The 25496-nt window shown below is 45.1% G+C and overlaps 9 protein-coding genes across 9 annotated transcripts; 2 read left to right on the top strand and 7 right to left on the bottom strand.

The window, feature by feature from the left end:
- Positions 1-2224: 2224 nt before the first annotated feature.
- On the bottom strand, positions 2225-3517 carry BDR25DRAFT_175050 (peptidoglycan binding domain-containing protein; the record flags this gene model as incomplete). The annotated part of the gene is made up of 1 exon (XM_033684165.1): positions 2225-3517. A coding segment is annotated over one exon (1293 nt), but the record flags the coding sequence as incomplete, so codon positions are not given.
- A 371-nt stretch (positions 3518-3888) lies between these two features.
- Positions 3889-4860, bottom strand: BDR25DRAFT_307980 (uncharacterized protein). Its single transcript, XM_033690941.1, has 2 exons — positions 4510-4860; positions 3889-4452 (listed from the first exon to the last, which is right to left on the bottom strand). The coding sequence occupies exons 1-2, from the start codon at positions 4780-4782 to the stop codon at positions 3937-3939; spliced, it is 789 nt and encodes a 262-aa protein (XP_033539931.1). The 5' UTR covers positions 4783-4860; the 3' UTR covers positions 3889-3936.
- A 395-nt stretch (positions 4861-5255) lies between these two features.
- BDR25DRAFT_273693 (GroES-like protein) lies at positions 5256-6443 on the top strand. The gene is made up of 2 exons (XM_033687367.1): positions 5256-5586; positions 5645-6443. The coding sequence occupies exons 1-2, from the start codon at positions 5319-5321 to the stop codon at positions 6409-6411; spliced, it is 1035 nt and encodes a 344-aa protein (XP_033539930.1). The 5' UTR covers positions 5256-5318; the 3' UTR covers positions 6412-6443.
- A 139-nt stretch (positions 6444-6582) lies between these two features.
- On the bottom strand, positions 6583-9033 carry BDR25DRAFT_329916 (uncharacterized protein; the record flags this gene model as incomplete). Its single annotated transcript, XM_033692486.1, has 9 exons — positions 6583-6800; positions 6895-7240; positions 7425-7885; positions 7936-8004; positions 8055-8078; positions 8127-8238; positions 8276-8334; positions 8387-8546; positions 8596-9033. The coding sequence occupies 9 exons, from the start codon at positions 9031-9033 to the stop codon at positions 6583-6585; spliced, it is 1887 nt and encodes a 628-aa protein (XP_033539929.1).
- A 407-nt stretch (positions 9034-9440) lies between these two features.
- On the bottom strand, positions 9441-10915 carry BDR25DRAFT_116683 (NAD(P)-binding protein). Its single transcript, XM_033683646.1, has one exon. The coding sequence runs from the start codon at positions 10783-10785 to the stop codon at positions 9778-9780; it is 1008 nt and encodes a 335-aa protein (XP_033539928.1). The 5' UTR covers positions 10786-10915; the 3' UTR covers positions 9441-9777.
- Positions 10916-13221: 2306 nt separating this feature from the next.
- BDR25DRAFT_246524 (uncharacterized protein) lies at positions 13222-14946 on the bottom strand (the record flags this gene model as incomplete). The annotated part of the gene is made up of 4 exons (XM_033685930.1): positions 13222-14030; positions 14088-14587; positions 14658-14790; positions 14898-14946. 4 exons carry the CDS (start codon positions 14944-14946, stop codon positions 13222-13224), a joined length of 1491 nt encoding a protein of 496 aa, XP_033539927.1.
- Positions 14947-16305: 1359 nt separating this feature from the next.
- Positions 16306-17018, top strand: BDR25DRAFT_320269 (uncharacterized protein; the record flags this gene model as incomplete). The annotated part of the gene is made up of 2 exons (XM_033691889.1): positions 16306-16328; positions 16694-17018. 2 exons carry the CDS (start codon positions 16306-16308, stop codon positions 17016-17018), a joined length of 348 nt encoding a protein of 115 aa, XP_033539926.1.
- A 664-nt stretch (positions 17019-17682) lies between these two features.
- Positions 17683-18570, bottom strand: BDR25DRAFT_116598 (uncharacterized protein). Its single transcript, XM_033683645.1, has 4 exons — positions 18410-18570; positions 18201-18353; positions 18032-18144; positions 17683-17978 (listed from the first exon to the last, which is right to left on the bottom strand). Exons 1-4 carry the CDS (start codon positions 18411-18413, stop codon positions 17799-17801), a joined length of 450 nt encoding a protein of 149 aa, XP_033539925.1. The 5' UTR covers positions 18414-18570; the 3' UTR covers positions 17683-17798.
- Positions 18571-21978: 3408 nt separating this feature from the next.
- On the bottom strand, positions 21979-22510 carry BDR25DRAFT_363168 (uncharacterized protein; the record flags this gene model as incomplete). The annotated part of the gene is made up of 3 exons (XM_033696702.1): positions 21979-22083; positions 22142-22294; positions 22325-22510. 3 exons carry the CDS (start codon positions 22508-22510, stop codon positions 21979-21981), a joined length of 444 nt encoding a protein of 147 aa, XP_033539924.1.
- Positions 22511-25496: the final 2986 nt, after the last annotated feature.

The raw sequence follows: 25496 nt of genomic DNA, 5'->3' as shown, positions 1-25496 counted from the left end.
CTGTGTTAGCGTGAAAATTAAAACTACAACACTAACATCCTCTACACAAATACTAACTACTAGCATAAAGACCTCTTTATTAGCTTTAACAATCTATATAAAGACTACACTAGAGGGAATTAAGCGCTAGAGATTATTAAGGTGCTTAAAAACTATAAAATTATGTTTAAATTCTATTACTACATTACTAATAATGCGTTAAATAATAACATAGAGACTATTATAACTTTAGCTAAAAAGCTTTACTTGCTTTTTACTACTAAACACTGTATCTACTGCGCTAGCTATATAATTTAAATTATTGTTAAAGTAGTTATATATAGCTAGAAAGTCTCTACCTTTAAAAAAGCTCTAGCTTAAGCTGCTCTAAATAATTAATTTAAGCTATACTAATAGTAAAGTGTTGTAGGCAAGTTGCATAACTTTGTTAACACAGTGCTAGCATCTTATAAATAATAATTAGCTTTTATAACTTTTTAGGCTTTACTTTTAGCTAATAATTTTTTTTAAAGTTTTAGCACCCTTAATCTTATCTAGGACAGTAGAGTACGCTAGCACAGCATATATCTTATGCTTTTATGTTACTATAAGTTAAAAGAGCCTATTAGCAAGTTTCTATGTAAATAATAAGGTGCTAATATGTTAATAGCTGCTACCCTTTATAAAACTATCTTTAAAGAAAAGTAAAAAGAGGTTAATTATTTTATTAAGTTTCTCTAGTTCTTTTACTTTATAATAAAAAGACTTAAAGGTAATAGCAAGTACAGCTCTATCTAGATAACTATAGTTAACCTCTAGCACCTATATATAAAGCTTATAAAGATAGAGAAGAAGCTTAAGAGTAAAAGTAATAATTACTACCTTAAAAATAGTGTTGTGTTTAGAATCTAAAAGCTAACCTTATACTAGAAAAAGATTATTATAAATCTGCCTATATTATACTGCGCTGTTGCAACTATTTTTAACCTCTAATTATAACTTATTTAGTTTAAAGACTACTAGCGTAAGCACTTAGCGTAGCATAAGTAAGCTAAGGCTTTAATAAAGGTAGTTTTTTAAGACTATATTAATAAAAAGATAAAAAGTAATAAAAAAGAAGAAAATCTATAACTTTACTAGCGCAAGCTCCTTAGTAGCAAGTATTATAATAAAGGCTATAAGTAAACTCTTTTTGTTAACATAAGCCTTCTTATAGGCTTAAAGTTATATAAAAAACAGCAGAAAATAATAGAGCTTTAATAATACTATAACAGCTACATTAAAGACCTTTTTATAGCTAAGGAGGGATCTCTACTGTTTTAATTACCTTTTACTTAGTAGCTTAAAGTTAGTTGTTACTTCTACTTTACACTTTTTAAAATTACCTTTAATTTCCTCTGTATACTCTTAATAAGCTACAACTGTAAGAGAGCCTTCTCTAAAGGCAGGAGAACAGTTATAATTAATAAAAACTACTTAGCAGGTTGTATAATTAAGGCTCTACAGCTCTAAAAAAACTAGTTATGTTATAGGGCTATAAAGAGTAAATTAACTACTCTAGGGGACTTTATCTAGGCTAAAAAGCTTCTTTTAGAATAATTTTAACCTAGACTAACAAAACTTCTTGTAAAAAGTACAAAAGTATAAGGATTTTAAGAAGTTACTGTTATGTTATGTACTTGCTAATTAATTCACTGCTTACGTATAAAAGTACTACTAAATTAAGAAGTTACTGGCAGAGAAAAGCTTAAACGTAACGTACTATGTACTGTTGGCCACGCTGTAGATAACCCATTGTCGATTTGGACGCTCAAAGGAAAGATAAGCGAGGATAGGGAGCAGGCATTTGTTCGGGTGGATGATGATACTTGGTTGAGGGAAGTGTCGGAGCAACATTAGCCTTTTGGTGACTATGATGGAAAGGAGAGAGGGATTGAACGAATAACCTGTTATATTTCTCGCATTGTCAGCTCTTCCCTTACCCCGTACCACCCCGTGATCTACCCCTAATCGCTCTCCTCCCTTGCCTTAAACTATAATTTGCCATACCTTACCCAAATACCCTCCCCCAAAGCCCCCAGCTCTCGTACGTCCGACTCGGATACCTCATCTCTCCCTTTTCATTCCTCTCCCCTATCCGCGCCTGTCTCTCAACACTGAATCTCCTCACCACACCGTCAACCACCACACTCTCACTCTCCTTATACCTATAAACCGCTGCCTTTCCCTCCGGACCCCCTGGAATCCTCCGATCCTTCGTCGCCGTCAGAATCCTCAATATCGTTTTAATACCCAGCAGATCCTGAATATTATCCCCAAGGTTCGGCCACGTGTGGTTCAGCAATTCAACGGCCTGCGACCCGAATTTACTGAGCAGCCTAAACACGCTGCCAGCGGGTGCGTATTCTAGGACGTTACCGTAGACGTCGCCGCTGCCTGTTGGCCCTGCCTTTGCGCCTCCCTCCCCTAGATATCTGGGAGAAGACGCAGACACGATGCGTTGGCCAAGCGCCTGGATCTCATTTTTAAGACCCGGGATAACGAGATTCTGAGTATCATGCGTAAGAACAGATTCCAACATCCACCTCAACACACAGTCCGCAAGTACATGATTCGGATAAATAGTCTTCGCTAGCCGATCCGGTAATGCGCCTACGATCCGCTCTATTTGGTTCTGCGGCGCTTGGCGCACAAACCGGAAAGTCTGGCGGCCGACATCATAGTGGCAGCCTGGGAACCACACCTGATGAACCTCTGCTCTCACCTCACCATCCCCTTCGAAAGCCAGACACGGCTGGAAGATCCAAAGACGGTCATGGAGGCAGACTGCGTGGTATACATGCTGAACTACAGAGCTGACCTTTTGGTCATAGAAATCCGGCCAGTCGAACCCAGTGCCCGCGTTAAGATGCGGGATTCCGAGACCCCCGACGGTATCGAAGAGACCCAGGAATTTGATCGGACGGGGGGTCTGCCATACCGATGTGGGGTTTCTGCGGAATTCAGTACATTTGGAGGATTGGGGGTGGTCGATGGTGAGGGGGCTTCTGTAGGTACGGTAGACTTCGTAGCATAGAGTTGAGATGTCGTGTTCCGTGAGACTGGGTTGTTGTGGGTGGTGTCTGGGGGCTTTGATAATGCCGCAATTGTTGATCATGCCTGCGACGCAGCGCGCTGTGTATGCGCCTCGACTTAATCCGAATATCCAGATTTCGTGGTCAGGTGTAAAGTTATCTACGATGAATTTGTACACCGCCGTGCATTCTTCTGCGATGGTGGAAGCGGTCGTGCCATCCCAGATGTATTCCAGGAAGGTTTTGTTCAGACCGATGCCTTCTTGGTATCCTGCGGTTACGTAGTTTTGAAACGCGTGAATTGGGTGGACTCGCGTGGCAATGGTATTTGGGTCTTCGTCGGGACGAGGGCTGAAGTCGATGTTGCCGACCATGTCGGCTAGTATGCGGATGTTGCTCTGGGTTCCGGTTTCTCGGCCACACCACGTGCCATCGCAGAAAACAACTAGGCGTTTGGATGGTTTAGGAGTCGCCATGTCGATGATTAGGCAGGTAGGAAAAATAGGGTTGGCGATCTTGAGAACAAAGCTAGAAAGACGTCCAGGGCTGATCATATGTATATCAAAAAGATGAACGAAAAAAAAACCCCAGGCAGCAAGAAGTAATATATGGCGGTCGCTTGACAGCCAAAAGCGAACAATGGTCAGGTGCGGCTGGATAGCTTGGCGTCCGCATGAGAACGCCACGTTACACAAGACTTGGATGTGAGACAACTACTTGCGCCGCTGGAAGCTAATCGAAATGGGCTTCGACCTAGTGGTGCTAAACGCGTATTCTCTGTTTGCTTCCATGTGAGAGCTGGCGCATCCTTGGAACCCCGTTGCATGTGACAATGGTTTACTTTGATATTGGAGAGGGAGGAGGTTTTGGGATCTGGCACTATTCAATGCCCCAGTATCTCGTCCATGGCCTGCCACATATGCCGCTGGCTCTCCTTCCTCTTCTCCTCCGGTGAAGACGGATCGAGATGCTCCGTTGCACTTTCCATCTTCCTTGGTGCATTCTTGGCAAACCCAAGCAATGCCTCCTCGACCTTGTGCTTCATCTTCCTCACGCCTTCCACCTCAGCCCTCTTTCTCTCCAGCTGCTCTTCCATCATAATTATCAGCGTTTCCCGCATCTGGTGGTCTCGATATTCGTTGATCAGCGCGTGCATGTTCGCAGCCAATGTCCCCAGATCGCCCATCGCGTCCCGCCATTTGACAGGATCTGTCGACATGATGCCAAGAAGCTCAAGGAATTTCAAGAGGGCAGACCGTATGAGTCGTTGAAGGTATTCGGCGCGGTTGAGACTCCACTCAGACTGCACTGAGGGGTCTTCCCCAGGAGTTGGGGTGGGGGGGGAGGGGTAGAGTTGTTCATAACCCCAGTCTGAGAGCTTTGGGGAGGATTGGTTGAGCTGGACAATTCATTAGCATATATGCGAGCTGTGGCCACAACCTAGGGTAGCGCTTGCCTGGACTTCCCCACCAAATACGCGGTATTTCTCGTCGTCGGCGGGCGGTTCTGGCGGGACGAGGAAGCGGAGTTCAGGCGGTAATTTGACTAGTTGCTCGGCGGACAGGTGCGGCGTTGATGCTTGGGTATTGTAAATTCCAGCGGTTTCCTTGAATTCCTTGAGTCGCTGCTGGTTCTCGGGTGTGAAGTGCTTGTAGAAGGGAGGGGGGAGGGGAAAGAATGAGCCATTGATTAGCTCATCTTCCGGTGCAGCGGGAGGTTGTTGTGCCATCGTAAGTTGGGCGCTGTATGTGGAGGAGATATTTAGCAGACCAAATGGGCTAGGGAGTTCAGTGAAACGGGGTATGAGAGTGCGGGAGTTGAGGTGAAGGGGACGTGGAGGAGTCGTGAATGAAGCTCCAGTCGCGGCTCAATCTCGGCAAAATTATTCACAAGCGCCTGCATCCCTGCTTGCCAACAGCCCAATGTAAACAGCCCCCGATGTTGTGCACTTCCCACCTCACTGCTCTCCAAGCTTCCCAGTTCGCTTTCCCTCACGCTCATCACGCCCACATGCATCAGAAACATATCTTCCCCTCTCTCGCACCCTCTGTAAGGCCCGAAAGATCTCCGGCGGACTTCCACCGGTTATACGGGGCTCCGCGTCTTAATTTGTAATGAGTTGCATTTGTCATCAGAAGGGAGCGGGGGGAGAGTACAGGTTCAATTCTCACTTGAATATACTTAGTCCTCATGCAATCCATCCAATTTGCTACTTGTCGACATTTCAAACCATATAATTTGCTATCCCGAGCCTTGCATGTAGCAATGTCGACCCAAAGAGCTGTCGTCCACAAATCTGAAGGCGTCGCTGAAATCAGAGAGGATGTGCCTCTCCCCAAGCTTCGCGATGATTATATTCTCGTCAAGACTAAAGCAGTTGCCCTGAACCCGACTGATTGGAAGGCAATCGATTACCGTAATTGTCCAGGCGCAATTGCCGGATGTGACTATTCTGGGATTGTCGAGGCTGTGGGAAAACACGTCACCACGCCTTTCAAGCCGGGAGACCGTATTGCTGGGTTTGCTCGAGGGGGTAAGATATAAATTGAAATGTTAAATACATGCTCTTTTTTAACTATCCCTCACTACAGCCAACCCTGACAACCATAACGATGGGGCATTCGCTGAACACATCACTGCAAAAGGAGATCTCCAAATGCGTCTCGCCGACAACATCTCCTACACAGACGCCGCAACTCTAGGTGTCGGCATCACGACGGTAGCTCAAGCACTATACCAATCCCTAGGTCTCCCTTTTCCCCCCGCCAAAGTCTCCTCCCCAACTCCAATCTTGATCTACGGCGCCAGCACTGCAACTGGCACCTTGGCCATTCAATTCGCCAAGCTTTCCGGCTGTGAAGTCTTCGCAACCGCATCTCCACACAACCTCGACCTCCTACGTAATCTGGGTGCTGATCACGTCTTCGACTACCGCGAGCCGGGTGTTGGCGCCAAGATCCACGACGCGACCAACAACAAACTAGCCCTCGTACTCGACTGTATCACCGATCAGGGCTCTCCAGAAATCTGCTGTGAGGCCATCAGCTCCAACGGTGGGCATTACTCAGCCCTGGGCCTGAACGCTGGCAAGCTACCCCGAGACGATGTAAAGAATAGCCTTACGGTGGCATACAGCGCGCTTGGAGAACGCTTTAGCGATAGATTCCCCGCAAAGCTAGAGGATTTTGAGTTTGCAGTGAAGTTCTGGAGGATTGCCGAAGAGCTTGTTAATAGCGGGAGGATCAAGGCCCATCCGGCGGAGGTGAGGGAGGGGGGATTGGACGGGGTTATTCAAGGGTTAAAGGATTTGAAGGATGGGAAGGTTAGTGCAGTGAAATTAGTGTATGAGATTGCGTAAACAAAACTTCTTAGAAGGAAGATTACAATCGTAAATGGGGGTTTGGGGCGTCCCCTCAGACAGCGCCCAGATACACCATGTATGTGTCTGAAAATCTTTTGTCCGCACGCCGAAATCCCATCGTGACTCTACCCAATACTTTCCCCCTAAAACACGTGCTGGAACCTTCCTTCAATATTGAATAAACATCTGTTCAAACCGCGTAATATTCCACATTCCCGTCTCCGTATCCAGCGTCAAATTCGTCTGCTTCACACTCCCCTTCTGCAATGCCCCAGACTCTACACTTCCATTCGCAACTGAGCGCAGCAGGCAATTATCCCCCGCCTTCACTGTGAAATTTGCAAGGCTAATTTCGAACGGATTCCGGGTTGCCACGGTTGGACATCCTGAGTTCATCAGAGCAGATTAGTACAGTATAGTATTGCTAAGCCTCTCCAGGAGCTGCTTCCTTCCCCAAGGCTTATTAAGAAGACAACGTACCGTAGTAATTCGCGGTAAGTGAACTAGATGAGATGTGCAGCTCGTAGTATCCTCGGTAATATCCCTCACTCCACTGCAACTCTTTGTTGTCCCTAATCAATCCGGTAGATTTCTTATTCGCGCTTGCAATGGTGCCGCCGCCGCCGAAACCGGTGGACGATACGGCAGTGCCGGCGAATTCCACGCCTACGGATCCAGCTCCTGTGACTGGATCGTACGGTTTGGTGTCTAGCCATACGAGGTCGGAGACCCAGTTTGCGTGGCTGTCGCCTGAGAGCATGATGGTGTTGGGGATTTTGTTGGTGTAGAGGTGGGAGAGTGTGCGGTTGCGGGAGGCAGTGTAGCCCTGGTTTTCGCATACATCAGTCGTTCATGCTTATCTCAGCTCGATAGGTATATATGTATCCTGGAAGAGAGTGGGAGGGGGGCGAAAAGGGGAGGAAAGAGGGAGAGCGAGAGCGAGAGAGAGGGAGACAAAGTGTCATAAGAGTGTCAAATGTTGGCGTAGTCAGAGAAAGCTTGATACCTACATCCCACTGATCCGCATTCACCCCGCTCCCCGGCCTCACCGACGACCCATTAATTCTCGAAAAGATAATCTGATTCCCAACAATTCTCCACACAGCGCCTCTGTTATTGCTCTTCGTCAGCTGCCCAAAAAACCAATTCTCTTGCCTCGACCCCATCAACGTTCTCCCTGCATCATCCCTCAACTCCTCCACATACTGGTCATTCCACCCGAGCGTCGTAATACTCCGGTCATAATTCCGTGTATCTAGCATCACCAAATCGAACAGCTTGCCCATCTGAAAATTCCGCCAGATGCGCAAATTATCGTCCATATCGACTTGCCTGATCGGCATCCATTCGAAATAGGCGCGAACGGCATTCATTTTGCGTTGGTCGACGGAAACTCCACCGTGCTTGAGGAAGGAATCTTCGGTATTATTGAGGTTACTTGAGCCATCACGGTAGCCGTTATTCGAGACTTCTATAATGGAAGGTGTTAAAGAGAGGGGATGAGGAGTGCGGAGGACTTGCCATGGTCGTCCCATACGGGGATCCAGGGGAATTGACGGTGCGAAAGAAGGAGGTCGAGATCCGTTCGGTCTAGAATTGAGAGTGAGTACAATAACGCAGACAGTGGACAGAGTACGGACATTGGGCGATTCTGGTTCGATAATCTACATTTTGTGTTAGCATGGATAGGTGAAACAGGAGCGAAAAGTCACCATAGAGAGTGAAAATCTCCCCTTTCGGATTCGTAGCTCTTGGGTCTTTGCCCAGCGTGCCCTTACCGCTCTCATAGATGTAGTCCCCCAGGTGAATCGGTATTCTAGTGAGCTAGAGAATTATCCAAAGTGGGAGTGGGCTGACTAACCACGTAGTCAACCTTGTCTTTTCGCGCAGCATTGCCATAAGCGTTGAAATACCCATTTGCTATCGAAACAATTACTATAACCCAGATTTGTCAGAGACGTTGGGATCCTACGGTAGTTGCTGCAAGAATAGACAGCGAGCCCGATATTTGAGATGTCATCATTTACCGCTGGAGCTGTTTTCGTTCGACCAAGTGGACTCTTGTTGCTCGAACCGCAGACAGTGAACTGGTAGTAGTACTGAGTAAATGGTGTGAGTTTCTTCGCTTCGACCTACCGTATATTAGTTTTTGTACTCTGCGCTAATCTAAAATATCCTTACCTTGACAGTGTAGTCAATATCCGAAGTGGTGTACGCTGTGCCCCTGTCAACAACGATGGCCAAGTTTTTGTCGGAGCCGATCTGATATTCAACGCAGACAGGATTCGTGGAGGATTTGATGTAGGTCTCCGTATCATGGCTATACAGAGGAACGTTCCCTTCAACCGTCACATTTGACTTATCGTTACCCATTGTTGGCGAAATACGCGTCCAAAGAACAACTGAATCAGGATAAGGATCGCCTGACGCAACTCCATGCGTAAAGTTCAGCTGCGCTGGATCCCATGCTCGAGGCTCAAAACTCCTCTTTACCACTTTAGGTACATCGATTCCGAGAGACGGATGTCTCCGAGATGGAGACTTGTAGTTTAAGTTCCCATCCCAATTCGCCTGAGCCACCAAGACCAAACACACTACTACGATGAGATAAGTGACCATTGCGAATGAAAGATGGAATGTTTAGCAACACACTTTGTTGTCCAGGCTGTAGAGGTTCTGCCTCTCTCATATAAAATCAATTTCGGAACCATGCATTCTTGCCCCTCATTGTACCACATCATCACCGGTCTTCAAACCAGGCATCAGTGACATTGCATAGGAAACGCGGAACCGGCCGTCCAATAGGAAGAGAGTTCAATAAAAATGTTTCATACGCTTCTGTTGATCAAAGTGATGCAAGAGATACCCGTGGCGGTGAGACTGAATGGGATTGGAGGGAGGATTGAATGAGCTGACGAAGCACAACCAGCCCCAAGGGCGCTGTTTCACACGTTAATCTGTGTTAGTCTGACTGCATGCTCTCAGACTGCATGAAAATGTCCGTCATACGAGAAACGAAAAAAGCGACGGTGTACGCTAGGTTGAAAAGTAGATGAAAACAAGTTGTTTAATAGAAGATAATACTAATTCAAGGAGAGAATATTCCACTTGGAACGGCCGACATGAGCGTCTCCATAATAGAAAAATTAACCGAAGGGGCCTCAATCCTGGTTAGGCAGGCGCTGCCCTGCTTTGGCAGCTGTATTGTCCATTCTTGGCGGCAATCAGGTATGAAAGTACTATGGAACGAGGCTGAACTTGTGAAACCAATCAGAGTGAAAAAAGAAAAGGCAATTGATAGACTGTAAAATGGAAATTGTGTCTGTCGCACAAACCTGAGACTGGTGCCAAGAGATGCCAAATTCAACGGTCGACTTGGGTATGCACAATGATCTTGCCTTTCGCCCTTCCGGTCTTCAATTTTTCGAATGCTTTCGGCGCATCATCGAATTCAAAAACTGTGTCGATAACCGCCTTGATTTTGCCCTCCTTCATCCAGGTCGCCATCCGTTCAAACTCTTCCGCCTTCGGCTTCACCATCAACATCTCATATTTTCGCTTTCCGCCTCCAAGAAACCCAGGGCGTATCATATTGCTCACGAGCTGAGGAAAAGAGCCGAAAGACATGCCTACGCCGACTTGAACAAACCTGCCATTTGGCAAGAGGAACTTGTGCGAGACCTTGTAGAGGTTCGATGGCGATCCAACGTTGTCGATGACGAGACTGAAAACCTGGCCCTTGCCTTCAAGCTCTTCCACGATATCGACAGTTTTGTAATCAAGGACTTCGTCAGCACCTAAGCTTCTACAGAGCTCCACGTTGGCGGTCGAACAGGATGTCGTCACGTGACAGCCAAGAGCTTTTGCAATTTGGATACCCCAGGTACCTGTCCCCCCTGATCCACCATTGATGAAGATCTTGTCCCCCTCCTTGACCTTTGGCTGGATGCTCTGGTAGGCAGTCGCACCTGCGCACCCTATCGCAGCGAAATCATTGGCAAGCATTCCTACCGGCATCACGGCGCACATGTCCTTGGACACTGCGATGAATTGACCCAAAGAACCGCGTCCAAGGTTTCCGGGTTGCATAGCGCCGAAGACCATCTCGTCAACATGCAAATTCTCTACTTTGCTACCAACCTCAACGATTCGACCGCAAAAGTCCATTCCAGGTATCGATGGAGATGGCACCATAGTCTTTGCGATAAGACCCAGTTCCGGCACTTTGTAGTCGGCAGGGTTCAGCGCCATACTGTATACTTCGACGAGGACTTCGTTATCTTTAGGTTTAGGTTTCTGCACTCCTCCGGCGGAAAGATAGAGGTTCTTCTCGAGCCCTCCGGCTGCACTTTTGAATTGCCACGCTTTCATTGTCGTTATTCTGAGAGTTTTCGCAATTTGAGGCTAAATGGGAATTGGGAGAATTTGAAGTGCGGTAATATTGAAGGGTTGTTTGGTTGGGATTTAGCTCCCTAAATACAAGGTGGTAACCTGAGCAGGCCATACGCGTCTGTGCGCAAATCCGTGCGTGGAAGCTCACAGAGATGTCTCACGAGATCTGACATAACTATGTTCTAAAATACTCTATGTCAACAACCTAGATAAATAACTGTATCACAACGCGGTCACATGTTCGTGGTGTACTTTGAATATCCCCGAGTTAAGTAATGGCCCATTTCTTCTGAATATATTGAACTAGTGCCTCCTTTCGGCGTTAGAAAGCGCTTCTAGGCTCAATATTTATGCAGCTTCTATACATTCTTAATAGGGCTCAAATCAGGTGGATTTGCTGACCACTAGAGGGGCCGGGCAGCTTACTGACGGTGAGTCCTCTTGCACCCTTTGCTGTGTGAGAAGACGCACCATTTTACATACGAGCAGGTATGAGCCTTCCTTTTCGGAAGCTTGGATGAGGAAAATTTAGCAATAACAAAGGAAGAATAGCGATATAGACGAACAAATCTCCCGTGCCGCCGACAATGTTCATACGGAGCACCGCGTCGGTCAGTTGCAAAGTCAGGTTTGACATTCGGAAGACAGACGCCGACATACCGATTCCGGCTTGGCGACACCTTAAAACTGTGAACAGTAACAAAGGGGCAAACTTTAGCCCACCAACAACAGAACACGGCATTATAATATTGCATTAAAACACCTAGAATATAGTAATAGACCTAGTAAAAAATATTTATTTGCCTTAAAAATCTAGAATATTTGCAAAAGTGGTGGAAAGTTTTATAGGCCAATTAGACATTAATCCGGCTCTTTTTTAAACCAATAAGAGAAAAGACTTGGCAAGATGTACAGTGAATAATAGAGATGGAGAGTATTGCCAATCCCGACTCGAAAGAACTTGTGCTCCATTAGAACTGATTGACTATAGGGATAAAGTATTAAATATAGGCCTGTAAGCTGGACTTTCCTCGAGGTTGTCAATCCCAGGTCTCCAGGGGCCCTTCTTGGTGAGAAGTAATACAGGCCCAGATAATATGCAGCAGTATTCTTTGGACTATGGGATACAGCAGTGAGGCAGGTGTTTCTCTTCAGCGCGTTGGATGATGCAACCCCTGCCTCCTCCACGACGGAATAAATCTTCGTCAGTCTATATAACTCGAACTTGGATCTACTCCAGGAGTTCACACTGATCCAAGTCCAGGGCAGGAGATTTCCAATATTCTCTGGTATGAGCAGAAGCTTCTCAGTCTCTGTTCTTTACAAGTAGTCTTCCTTTCAAACCCCTCTACCGGAGTATTATGACCAGCTCTAATTTATAGCTTACATGCTATCTCATTAGATGGTACATCGTTGGAGGCAGGAAAATGTGGCGTACTTAACGAGCCAGTGAAGGACTAGGAATCACGCCCGGAATGGCGGCCTAGAGGTTTAGAGGCTATAACTTTAGGTTGCTGGAAGCATGCTTGGACTGTAGAAGGGCGCATTTTAAGGTCCCGAGCGATTAGGACTGAGTTCCAGTGGGCATGGTATCGTAGGGTGTGAATTCGAGCGCAACCCATATGCGTCAGGTGATGAAAAGGTGTTTTAGGAATCATGTTTGCATACTGAGTTATCGGGCCTTCAATAATTGTATACAAATTAGTCAAGCTGGAGAGACAGCCCTGTGAGCTGCCATGTAGGGTTTCGCGCATGGATGCGGAACACTCGCTCTGACCCTTTGTACGTCATGCGGCATCAAGGTGGGGCAACTGCGGCTCGCCACCTACCGTGATAAAGGTGGCATCCTATCATCGCGTGACAATCTTAAAGCGAACGCGTAATATGTGTTGAAGTAAATTTTAAACAGTAGATAATGAAGAGAATGAATCGTGCGAGATTCGTCCGCCATCGAGGGTTTGCGGTTAGGAGACTAGACCGCTTTCAGACTGGAGGCACCACGTTAGGAGCATGCTCCACTTTTATATGAGCACAATACAAAAATTTAGGAACGGCTTCTCCGCCAAACCAATCCCTTAGACAACAAACAACAACGTGGATGATGCATGACAAGATAAATATAAGAAAGACGAATGAGACAGGTTAGGACGGCCCGAAGAATATCGCATCCGAAGGCTGCGCCAATGTTTTCCGTAATTTACAGACAAGCACCGTCATACTCGCACATACATGGTTTTTCGAAAGTATTTGAACTTTGCTTCGGTATGAATACAAAGTCTGCAGCCTTTCTATGTAGCAGCCTCTAAATACCTTTTCCACTGCGCTGACACCACAGCGTGTTCCAAACCTCCCATATAACCTAGGCCGGCGTATAGCTAGCTCTACTTACACCGAACCCTCTCGTATATATCGACGCTACGGAGTAATCGTCACAAACTTCATCCCAACACCCAGTCTGACTGTCTTCAGTAACTCCCATTCCAAGTCACTAAGCAGCTCCTCTTTCATGATTTTCTCCCCTTTCTTCCACACAATCCCGGCCTGTTCATCCCGGATCGTCTTCGCATCTATATTTCCTTCATCAACCGCAGCATCCGTCGCCGTTCCTTCAACTGTCCAGCCATTGAGCGCAGCACTCACATAATCTTTCCCTTCGTAATTCTTCCCCCTCAGGCCCCAACGGATACGAACCGAAGAATGCACTTTCTCCTGCGTGTTGACCAGAACTTCATGTGGTACCCTCGGCGCTCCGGTATAGTGGTCATGGCGCAAGTACGACATCGGCGACCGAATAAGCTTGTCCGTAAGGACATACATTCCCTTGAACTCATTATGGAGGGGGCCACAACTCCACGGGAGCTCAGGTTCATTCCCTATGGGCTTGTAGAATTGTTTTTTCATAACTTCTTTGTTAAATTTGAGGCCGAGGGTTGCCAATTGGCTGATCATCCAAGCGAGAGTGATATCTGCAGCCCTCGTGTCATCGTAGGAGCCACCGACGTCAGAGTGCGAACCGGCAAACCAGACTTGGTTAAGAGATTGGCCGGGTACAGGGTTGGGAAGCTCCCAGATGGTGGGCATGAATGACTTGCGGTCTTCGTCGAGGGAAATGGCGTGGATGGCGTGGGTGACAGCTGGAGGAACTTCTGTGTCCACGAAGGCATAGTCGATAGATTCGTGGTGTAGGGTGTTGAAAATCCCTAAGCGAGGGAGACCAAGGGAGCCTGTGTTTGTTGGTATTATGTTTTACCAACGACTTAGGGGAAAGGGAGTTAACATACCCACAGTATCCCATACCGCAACCGCCTTAATCTTTACATTCGGTGTCGTCATCCCCAACTTCACCAGTTTTTCCACGTACCTCTTCTTTCCAGCTACATCAAATAGGCTATACTCCGGCTTATCATGCCCGACGAACGGATCATATTTGAACGGCACCTTCCAGTCCTTCTTTTGTTGATTTTCCCAGTCTGCGAATATAGGGTAGAAATGCCCTAACCCAATCTTCGTTAAGAGTCCCACGTCATTAATGAACGAGGCGATTGACCGTGCCGTAAATGCACCACGAGAGAATCCAATCAGATAGATCTCATCACCAGTGACACCACCGCCGTTGGCGTCGTAGGCTAGGGTGTCGTAGTTCATGGCGATGAATTGGTATGCTTCGCGAATATGTTCGGCGAGGCCATATCCAACCGCGCCTCCGAGTATCTTGTCTTGAAGGTTCCGGGATCCGAGACCAGCTTGGTAGTAGGTTATCTGTTGTATTGGTCGTGAAGGACTGTGCAGGGTAAGTCAAGCTTTATATGGGTTATTTGTATTCTTTCGATGCTTACTCCCTAGTATCCAACGGCTCGATGCATCGTCCAATCCTCGTGACATTCGAGGGCGTCTGAAGTGAGACTTTCCCTGTGAGCTCCACGGCCATGGTTTTTCGCGGGTCGAGGGAAACTACGCTGCCCGAGGAGGAATTAAGCCAGGTACCTAGTACATGCGTCAGATGGTATCGAAATATAAATGGAGATGGAGGGGACTGGAAGATGAGCTGGAAACGCAGCAGTGGCCCATGGTCATCAAAGCTGCATCCTTACCATCGCAACAGATGACCAATCTCTTGGGGGGGGGCTGCTTGAACGCCATCTTTCCCACACTCCAGATCCGAGTGATTTATGAGATTTTTGTGCGATTTCAAATGATTTGGCTAGACTGTCGAGAGAGAAGAGAAGAAAAGAGTAGGTACTCGTAGGGGAAAGTGTAGCAAATAAATCTGCTAAAGATAAGAGAAGAGAAGAAAAGAGCAGATGCTCGTAGGGGAAAGGGTAGCAAATAAATCTGCTAGAGAGAAGAGAAGAGAGGATAGGAGAAGAAAAGAGCAAGCGCTCGTAGGGGAAATTGTAGCAAAGAAATATGCTAGAGAGAAGAAGAGAACAGAAGAGAAGAGAAGAGAAGAAAAGAGCAGGTGCTCATAGGGGAAAGCGTAGCAAATAAATTGGCTCCTACCATTACAGAAGATAAACTAGTATTTTCATAGGAAGCTTTGAAGCACCCATATTGCTTTCTTGGGCTGTTTGAGCGGGAAGCAGCATTGGACGAACCTCAAGGAAGCAAAGAGAAATTCCAAAAATCTGGCCAATCACGCAGAACGATTTTGACAACAAAGCAACAGAGCCTATAAATCTTCCAAGTCTCGGATGGGAACAATATACCTTTAATACTGCGATATGCCTCCTTTCGACAACAAGCTTAATGCTCGACTTTTAAACATAGTTCACCCACGTTAACCCATCATTTGTCTCGACCCCAGCCGTTGCATTCAGCTCAGCGTTGGTGGGCTAGACCCTTTGGGGTGAATATGATGCAATCTCTGGTTGGGCGGGCAAATTTAAGGGTTGGTTCGCCGATCTTTGGAAAATTTTAGAGGCGCCAAAAAATGTGACGGTGGGTTGCGATCTAAGACTACGCTGAGGGAATGTGGTCGGTGTGGTTTGGGGAGATATGTCTGAAAGGGGGTTAAGCGTACAGGCGGGTTGATGCCTTAAACGGAGAAAGCTTCGAGATATTGCTGCATGGGGTTGCTGTAGGGACCGGAGGTCCAGGCAGTGCGGAGATGGAATGAAAGATAGGATGAACTACACACTGACTTTCTGGACACAAAGGCCCGTGAAAAGCCAAATAGATCTGGCCTCAAAGACAGGATAACGAGAGTGTGAGCACCTTCGGCTGAGGCCTTTATTTTGTAATGTGAGGATTCGAACTTCTCTTCATATTTCTTGCGTGCCACAAACAATGATTATTTATGGAGAGATTGACGCTCTCTCGAGGCTTCGTTGCCTTGGATCTGTTTTACACGGATAAAGATCCGTTTTACGCGAATAAAATACCAGCTTCCCTGTTCAAGGAAAATCTCCGCGGCAGGCGTTTGTGTCGCATTTCTGGTACAGAAACTGTCGCACGTGTTTCACGCGATACTATACCCATGTACTGCGCTATTCACTCATTATGACTAGCTCCTTTTTCGTACGGTATATAGTCACCCTAGAGCTCTCTTGAGCTCCTAAGTACGGACAATGCACTTTACTTCATCAGCCTCTTACATAGCTGCATGCTTACACTACCTCTATATTTACAACAGTTTGCGCTGCCCGCCAAGCCAGCGAATAGATGCACTAGCAACACTTTTTAACACTCTCGACGCTTTTCATGGACAATTCTTCTCCATTGGCAGCGGGCTCCTGAGCGCACTCATAGCTGCATCCGCGATGGGCGGAACGAACATGATCCAAATGCAATAGGATCATCTAATCGTCCATTGTGAGCTCAGAAAATCAGTAGCCTTGAGAAAAGCACTGGATGTAGCTATAAATCGCGAGAACCTGGAAGCCGCCAGGTATCTCCTCCAGATCGGAGCCAATCCAAATAACAAGATTGGCAGAAGTGGGAGGAGGTCACTTGCAACGGCAGTGCTCTATCTCGACCTTGGAGCAATCAAATTGCTTCTTGACAACGGCGCGGATGCCAATACGAGGCTAGAAAGCCTGATTTCGTTAGCCTTAGAAGCCGCGTTCTATTACCGTTTCTTGCGAGACATGCCTGTGTTGGATGAGGTGCTACTTCTGTTACTACGGGCTCGAGCAGCAGTTGATGAAAGAGCTGATGGGGGCTTACAAGCAATGCTGGAGGAATTTGAGGTAGGAATCCAAGATGAGATCTAGAACACCTTGCATGTTCTGCCGAAGCATTCTGAGGATGCAGTTCAGCTAGTGGCCCAAAATCACGGTTTAGATAACCTGCTGACCATCATATTAATGACCAGAAGAAAATCACTGTCTAATCAAACACATATATTGTCTTACTTCGCCGCTAGAAGCACATTATGGTTTCTGGGATTGAATCGAACTTCTAATTCGACCAGTTTGACCTCGAATCTCCTGTGGAGAGAGATTTACTCTTATTTGGGTGGAAGATCATTGTTCGGACAGCCGACAGGGCGTCATGCCCCAATGTGTCTCTATATTAAAACCTCAAGCTAGGTGATGACAGCGGAGATCATGGGTTCACATTAGTATTTAACCTCTCTAGAGATTGAGATCGATGTGTGGACGATGGCGTCATATGATCTTTTCACAGCAGTGCACGATCTGTTCGATTGGTGGATTTTGGGGGAGGCATATCCAAGCATATCCAAGCATAATGTATATGAAGAAGACGTATCGAATGCCCTACGATTCTCAGAGTTAGTGTTGATTGAGAGACCATCAATCTTGAGGATTGAGCTCTATTCTTCGAAATTTTGCGTCTGCACCAATATCGTTAGGTGAAATGCCGCGAGCTTTAATAATCCAAGCAGTCAGCGAATCAGGAAAAGCCGTCCAACACGGGAGACAAATCTGAAGCACTACATTGACCGTTCACTTATCCATTGAATAATTACTCCATATACCGTGTGCCGAGCCGCTGATCAACCTAACCCAGTCCCATAGCTAAGGAAAATATCAAGGAGTCCAACATATGCAGTACTTTTCGCAGAGGGAAGATTCTTCTGGTGTGCACGTAGGTGCACTAGGACAGCTCAGGTTCAAACCATTGCACTTGCACTTGCAATTTTGGACGCAGAATTCTGTTGATAAGTTCTTGGTACATCCCACGTTACCCAGAATCCAGGGTTGGCGCTCCTATGTGGCTTTAACACACGATGAGATGAGCTGGTTGAAGAGGGCTGACTTACATCCCGAGAGTGGGGTCTGAAATTCAGATTCGGATGTAAGGTGCTTTGGCAAGCACTACGATCACTCTCAGCGGTGTCGCATTGATTTGCATTGTCTTTGATCGCAACTTGACCTACCTGAGGTTAGTTTGAACTTTCGTCACGTTGTCTTCTAGAGAATTTCACTTACTCCCACAAGCTTTGGTGCTGAAGCTGATTAGTCCGAACAGTGCGATCTTCTGAAGCTGCATCTCACAACGAGGCTGGTATGATCGAAGCTGACGTGAACCGGAGAAAGGTTGATTAATGTCAGTTGGACGGTAATGAGGCTTGAGAAGCAAAGCTGTAGAACTGGTGAGACTTGGGGTTACAAGAACAAGAAAGCAAGGACATGGTTACACATGGTGGCTGTGAATCTAGCATCCTCGAGGATGGGGCTGAATCACTTCCGACTTCGGTCCTCACCTGAAACATTTTCTTTAGCGTGTATCGATCCCATCCGATGTTTAGGCGTGGTTTATGTCCAACAAATCCGACCGATTCAATGCGCGGCAGGCCAGGTGACTTTTACGCCCGATGTAGCTTTTCGCGCTCAATGACTGAAGGTGTAAAATTATCCGCATGGGGCGAATGATCATTAGGAACCTATAATTAGCGAGTGCGGAGAGGGTCTGCGCGTACTCTTCCTAGCTAATTTGCTGTGAAACCACGTTTAAACGTTGTAACTTCTGAATCGATTTAGCATGTTTGAGACCCCTCCGTCGACTAATTACTTAATTGTAACATTTTCCTTAATTCACTCCGAAAGCTCAAGCCTTTTAGCCTCGGCTATTGATAGGCCCACCTAGACTCGATACAGCATAGTAAGATGTGGTCGCAGAAAGAAATAGAATGGCGCTAAAAGGGCTGTTCCATAGGTAATGTATTCAGATTTGTGGTGATATGAATATAAGGGCTCAGGCCTACCTCAAAATAAAGATTTGAATAGGCAACGTTGCCGGCGGAAGATACTTGGATGTAGGCACGGACAGGGTGGCTTGCTTCTCTCCTGGAAAGAGCCAACACTTGTAGGGCAGTTGACCTAAGAAGCGCCTCGAAGACATGGTGCCATTTGTAGCGAAAGTTCGCGACTAGCAACAGACAGCTGCATTTGAAGTGCTCCTCCTGGTCAATTGAGCTTCTATTATCATGTTAACTAGAAAATAACAAATTCGAGAGAACCTGACGTACTATCGTAGGAAGGCCTTAGCTCGGGTGAGTCCTCGGCAATCTCGTGGTGGTAACCAGGGTCAGGGCTTCCAACGGGCCGTACTACGGTCCGTACAAAGTGAACTATAACGGTCACGTGTTCAGTACAAACGTACCGAGTTCGTGAGCTGTACTGTACGTTTAATGATGCCCTAGGTACGGTACGTAGTACAGATCGTATTACCCTTTTAGGAAGTTTATATAGGGGTTCTGGAGGGGTAGGAGAGCTCTGGCGAGCAGGAGGCCTGCAGACGCTTAAATCTCTTTCTAAGGGTTTTAATCTATCTATCTGCAGTCTGTCGTCTCAAAAATGCCTATTACAGACTATTTTCTATTGCAGAGTTATGTATCCACGCCTTTTGCCGCCTTACAGGCCTTATCTAGTCCTATCTACTCTTGTTACTAGGGAGAACTAGTTATTTTATAGTTAATTAGACCTTAATCTTGCATCTCTAGAGACCTATAGTCTTAGCTGTTTTAACTAGAGTACAGCGTACACTAATTAAATTGTACTACTTGTATAGATCACGTGAGCTGTAACAGTTACAATACGTACACCTACCTCTCCTCCTCCCTGTTGTACGAACGTACACAAAATCTCACCTGTACAGGCCTTAAAATCGCCCAATCGTACAGTACTACGCCTCGTTGGAAGCCCTGACCAGGGTTGTTGGGTTTCTTCGCCGCTGACACTCCCTGGTCTCTGGAGTAGCTATGCTGATATTATCGCAGGAACCGTCAGAGATATCTCTGTGTTACAGGATACCGGCCGCAAATTTGTCTGAAGATCAGTTCTTTCTTTTGGAACTAGCCATAGCACAATGATCGAAGAAATTGTCACGATTGAAAGAGCCCAGATATGACAAAAAAGTGAGAAAGGATTGTGATAAAGTACGTAATGTAAAGTACAGAAAAGACTCGATAGAACACTTGGATCCCGATAGATACGCAGAAAACCCAGCAATTTAAATGATTAACGTGCCCCTGTACTAGATTTTACGTAGTGATCAATCAAACTGGGCTCTGCAAGCTTTCAACCCCCATTCCGTGCATATAGGTGGAACATTCTCATTGCTATGACAGTTCAGCTTCAAGCCATCACAAACACAGTCGCAATCATCGACACAGACCCCTGAAGACTGCCCATTCCTGTAGCCTACCGTCCTCAGAATGTCCATAGTCCCGTCCCACTATCCTGGGTTAGCACGTGGTGCGTAGAGGGGAAGCAGAAGGTCAGACAACACTCCATGTTGGAAGGGAACATACATAACAGTTGGAGGCCTGAAGTTATCCCATTCTTCGTCGCTTGCCGTCGAACAACGATCCAGTGTGGGTATTCCTCGCTTGCAGTCCAGTTCAGTGTAGAGTGCACAAGCCTTGATACTGTAGCCAGGCCAAGCCACTATCTACTAGTGTCTGTATCTCTACATAATACGGCTGCGTTAGAGGCTCCAAATTAATACAAGAGTCTTCCGATCTCCAGCAGGCTTACGGATAGATTTTAGCTTCATTTTGTAGCACACAGCATCTATAGCTTAAGTGACGTATAAGGCTTCGGGTTGAAGTATGATAAGCTTATCAGGCTAGGTTGACCGGTGGTGCGAGTATCAGCCTTTAAGTGCAATTTTATCTTGGAATAGAATCAATACTTTCCTAGCAGACTTCCGGTCATTACTGACTCGACTGAACGACATGATGCTGGTTTCCCATTAGCTGGAATGTGTGTGTACAAGATACCTCATTGTGTACATCCCCTCTGAGAAAGCACATGGCATGGCTGGGCATTTGCTGTGGCTGAAAGAGTTGGAGCACCACGAGTTGGGATGGAACATGACCATGTGTCGCTCAGCCTGCGCAGATAATAGCTTTTGCACAAACGTAACCTACGGTATTAGTGATTGCAACCTGCCGCCAGACATCATTTCTCTGGGCCCTTCACGTCCTTTCCCCGTTCCACCCATTCACCCCTGCTGTGAGAAGGTCAATTCCGATAGCACCTTATCAGAACACAAGGACATCATGCCTCTATGCCCTTCTATCTATAGTCCTGACACCAACTATGTTGGGCGGTGTCCGGGTGAGCCTCAGATAGGTCATCTACGAAAGGGTTCGAGGGGAAGATATCCTAGGATGTTGCTATACTGAAGAAACATGTAGGGGTACCACCAACCTGGTATGACTGGGCTACCAATGGCGATGGTGAGAGCATACCTGTAATTCATGCAATAACCCTAGGCAATGTAGCAGTAGTTCAGACTCTCGGTAGTACCCAGTAAACTAATGCAGCGCCGGGAACCTCAAATCCAAGACCACAACTAATAGGCGAAGGTGGTCCTAGATATCAATGCAATAACAGTATTATTTGTATCAATAGAGAGCACAAGAACTCTGCCGGCTCTTCCTCGAGATGCAGCGCGGCAGGCATGTCATCAGTGTTCTCGCTCTAAGGCTGCTCGTATTGGAAATCTGTACGTAAAGAAATAGTAGCGCCGAGATTGATGCCATCATCTTCCACCATCTCTCTCATTCCCCTCGGTATTCACAGTATCTCATTTGCTGACTTACTTAACGAGTCTGTTAGTAAGGTACTTTCTACTATTCGAGCTACATCCATATCCCCATCCTAGGCCATTCTCGCCTTAGAGTCGGGGTTAAATATTTGTGTCTTGAACTACTACCTTAGTCGTTACATATATAGTGAACCCAATTTCTCAGGTCCCTCATCCGTTCAATTTCAACCCAAAAGTACAATCAACCAAAGAGCGCATCCCAAACAAATCGTCCGTACCACCATATTCTCCCAGCCAACCTATTTTGAAGAGGTCCTAATTCTCGCCACACAAAATCGAATCCTGCTCTCCGGCTGTAGTTTCCCTATTCGACATCGATGTTGCTCTTCAAGTATGTTCTAGTGGTGGAATATGTCCAATGTGATTGAATCTTAATAGCTAACTGGAGCGTGGAGTTGGATGTAGTTTGGATGGAATTGAGCTTACTGAAAACATGAGGAGGGATTTTTGGTTGCACTTCCTCGATCTATGAGCGTCGTAGGCCGTTGCGTTGAACGCAATATGAAGCGTACCATTCTATGATGTCTGCCATATATTTCGACCCAAGCCCAAGCGTTCTCCTATTTCCAGCGTTCCCAACCGTACGTACTACGACTCGTAGATACGTGAACGTAGCAGTCACGTGAGCCGTTGAAACGTAGGAGGAGTGTGAGCCGTAACGTACGTAGGAGCCAGCTCCCATTACGGACCGTAATACGTCTCGGAGAGACGATATTTCCTAGTAATATGAGGTCTTATTAGACAGCTATAGGGACGCGTTAGGAGGGTGTTTAAAGTTGTGTTTTTAGAGTAACAATTAGGTAAAAACTCTGCAGTTTGTACAACAATTAAGGAGCTAGCAGAGGAGGGGATTAAGGCGTAGGATTCTATAATTTTAGTTAAGAATTATAATTGCCTATAGACTTACCTATTATAAGCTAGATGTCCTAGTTCCTCTAGCGTAGCAGGCGTACAGCCTTATTCTAAGGATCCTTTTAAGCTAGCTTTTCCTACTAAACTAGGGTTACTTATTACGCTAGTTCTTGTTAACTTGCCTAATTAAGGTCCTTGTTGTTAGAGTCCTTAGTCTTCTCTTATAATAGCACGCTATCTAATAGTCTCTTAGCCCTTATAAAGGAGTACCTAGACAACTCTACTCTTAACAACAGGGTATTATTTGCTATTAAGTAGGACAACGTCTAGATAGGAAACAGAAAGTTAAGGCTAAAAAGGCTTAGATACTAGGTAAAGCACAAGAGCTAATTACATAGCAATTATTAGTTATCCTAGATATAGCTTTATAAAGCTAATTTAGTGTATAACAACAAGAGAGACGCCTCTAGGATAAAGTTGTAGCTCTGCAGGAGGTGCCACACTAAGGGTAATTACAGAGGGGTAAAGAAAGTTAATAGTTACGCTTATATTATCTACTACCTTAGGAAGAAGCACTAGATAGACATTAGTAGGGGAAGTAAGGGCGCTTTCTTACTTAATAGGCTAAGAATCCCCTTAAGTCTATTTAAAGTAGCTTATAAGGTTACAGGCTTGTTATATATTATCTTTTATAGTGTTTAGCAGGAGAAAGCTTTATAAGTAGTAGTTGTTAACTAGGTAATACTTTATAATATTTTCTTCTATATAGCATTATTAGCAGAACTTTAGGGCATTATTACCTAAAATAAAGCTAATCTTCTTGCCGCCCTCCTAGTGTCTAACACCACATATTTGTCCTACGTGCAGCAGGGATATACGCGGCGGAAGTAGGAGATTTAAATAATGCTAAGAATAGCCTAGAGCAAAATTATGTTAAGCGTTAATATATAGACTTTTCTAAACTACCTCTTCTTTCTAGGTGTAGTGTTGCACTTTATTAGTAGGTGTACTTTAGCTTATTAGTTTAGCGTCTTAGCATCCTCTATTAAACTAAACACTAACTAACAATACTGTGTAGATGTTAACTACTAACACTATAATGTCCTAATTAGCTTCTGCAACCTGTATAGCAACTATACTAGAGTAAATTAAGCGCTAGAGATTATTAAAGTTGTTAATAACTTTAAAATTATGTTAAAATTTTATTATCTAGTAGCTAATAATGTGTTAAATAATAATAATAAGACTATCTCTGCCCTTACCTAACATCTTAATATGCCCCTTACCTCTAAGCACTGTATACGCTGCGCTAGCCATATAATCTAGCTAGTAGTAAAAGCAGTTATCTACAGCAAAGGAATAAGCGCTTTTAAAGCAAAGCTTGCCTAAGCAGCTTCTTAAGAACAATTTAACCTTTATTACTGCTATAAAGTTGTTAGAAAACTTTACAATTTTATAAACACAGTGCTAGCATTACATAAATAATAGAAGGCTTTTATAACTTTTTAGGCTGCTTTTAACAACAACAACCCTCTCTAGAGCTTTAGGACGCTTAATCTTATACAAGATAGCAGTGTACGCTAGCACAGCGTTTATCTTATGCTCCTCTGCTGTTTTAAGCTTAAGGACACTATTACTAAGTTTATACGCAAGTAGAGAAGCACTAATAATAACTCTGTAAACTCTACTATCCCTAGTAACTCTGCTTTTACTAAAGTTATTACTAAGAATAAATAGAAGGAGGTTAATTACTTTTATAAGTTTCTTAAGGTCTTTTACTTTATAATAAAACACTTTAAGGGCAACAGCTCCTATAGCTCTCTTTAGATGTCTGTTATTAACCTGTAACACCTCTATACTAAGCTTCTACGTATGGGCGATAAACTTAAGGGTAAGAGTGACAATTGCTACCTTAAATCTAGCGTAGCATTTAGCACAGAGAAGTTGCTTACATACTAGAAGAAGTTTATTATTAAGCTACTTATATTTTATTACTACATAGTAATAATTCTAAACTTTTAACTTTATCTTATTTAGTTTAAGGACTACTAAAGAAAGCACCCTACATAGCATAAAAAAGCTAAGGCTTTAATAAAAGCTGTTTTTTAAGAGTACATTAATGCAGAGGCTAAGGCTAAGGCTAACAACAACAATGTTACCTAGAAGCCTACGCGACGCAAGTTACCTAGTAGCAACTATTATAATAAGAGCTTTAAGAGGACTTTTTTTATTAACATAAGCCTCCTTACTAGCAGCTGCTTATATAAAAAGCAGCAGAAAACAACAGAGTTGCAGTAGTACTATAACAGCTACTGCAAAGACGTTACTATAGCTAATAATAACAGCCCTTTGTTTACTAACTCTCTTACTTAGTAGGAACAAGTTAGACAACTCTCTTACTCTACACTATATAAAATTGCCTTTAACTTCTTATCTATCCCTTTTATAAGCTGCAATTGTAAGAGGTCTTTTTCTAGAGGTAGAAAAACTGTTACTTACAACAGAAACAAGCTTTCTAGCTTAATAATTAAGGCTCTCTAACTGCAGAAAAACTAGCTCTAGCAGGGTTATATTTACAGTAAAATAGGGGACTTAGTAGACTGTATACGCTATAACGTCTCACAAGCTGTTAAAACATAGGAGGATTGTAAGCTGTAACAGTTACGCCCTGTAAGTAGATTTAAATTCTCCCTTTATGTTAAAACGTACTAACAAACTGAGAAGTTACAGCCTAAAAAACGGCGAGTTGAAACGTATTACGTACGGTTGGGAACGCTGCCTATTTCCTCAAGACCCTTTATCCTCGAGCCACCGCC

Source organism: Lindgomyces ingoldianus (assembly GCF_010093535.1).
Source record: "Lindgomyces ingoldianus strain ATCC 200398 unplaced genomic scaffold BDR25scaffold_63, whole genome shotgun sequence".
Classification (NCBI taxonomy): domain Eukaryota; kingdom Fungi; phylum Ascomycota; class Dothideomycetes; order Pleosporales; family Lindgomycetaceae; genus Lindgomyces; species Lindgomyces ingoldianus.
The sequence above is the reverse complement of the archived record's forward strand: the minus strand, read 5'-3'. Positions and strand labels throughout refer to the sequence as shown.

Bases quoted from the DNA above. Each gene is read 5' to 3' on its own strand.
- BDR25DRAFT_273693 (XM_033687367.1), top strand. From the start codon at position 5,319: ATGTCGACCCAAAGAGCTGTCGTCCACAAATCTGAAGGCGTCGCTGAA. The intron at 5,587-5,644 runs GTAAGATATAAA...CCCTCACTACAG, and splicing joins TGCTGGGTTTGCTCGAGGGG to CCAACCCTGACAACCATAAC.
- BDR25DRAFT_116683 (XM_033683646.1), bottom strand. From the start codon at position 10,785: ATGAAAGCGTGGCAATTCAAAAGTGCAGCCGGAGGGCTCGAGAAGAAC.
- BDR25DRAFT_116598 (XM_033683645.1), bottom strand. The intron at 18,145-18,200 runs GTAAGTGAAATT...AACCTCAGGTAG, and splicing joins CAGCACCAAAGCTTGTGGGA to GTCAAGTTGCGATCAAAGAC. The intron at 17,979-18,031 runs GTAAGTCAGCCC...AAAGCCACATAG, and splicing joins TCAGACCCCACTCTCGGGAT to GAGCGCCAACCCTGGATTCT.
- BDR25DRAFT_307980 (XM_033690941.1), bottom strand. From the start codon at position 4,782: ATGGCACAACAACCTCCCGCTGCACCGGAAGATGAGCTAATCAATGGC. The intron at 4,453-4,509 runs GCAAGCGCTACC...TGAATTGTCCAG, and splicing joins TATTTGGTGGGGAAGTCCAG to CTCAACCAATCCTCCCCAAA.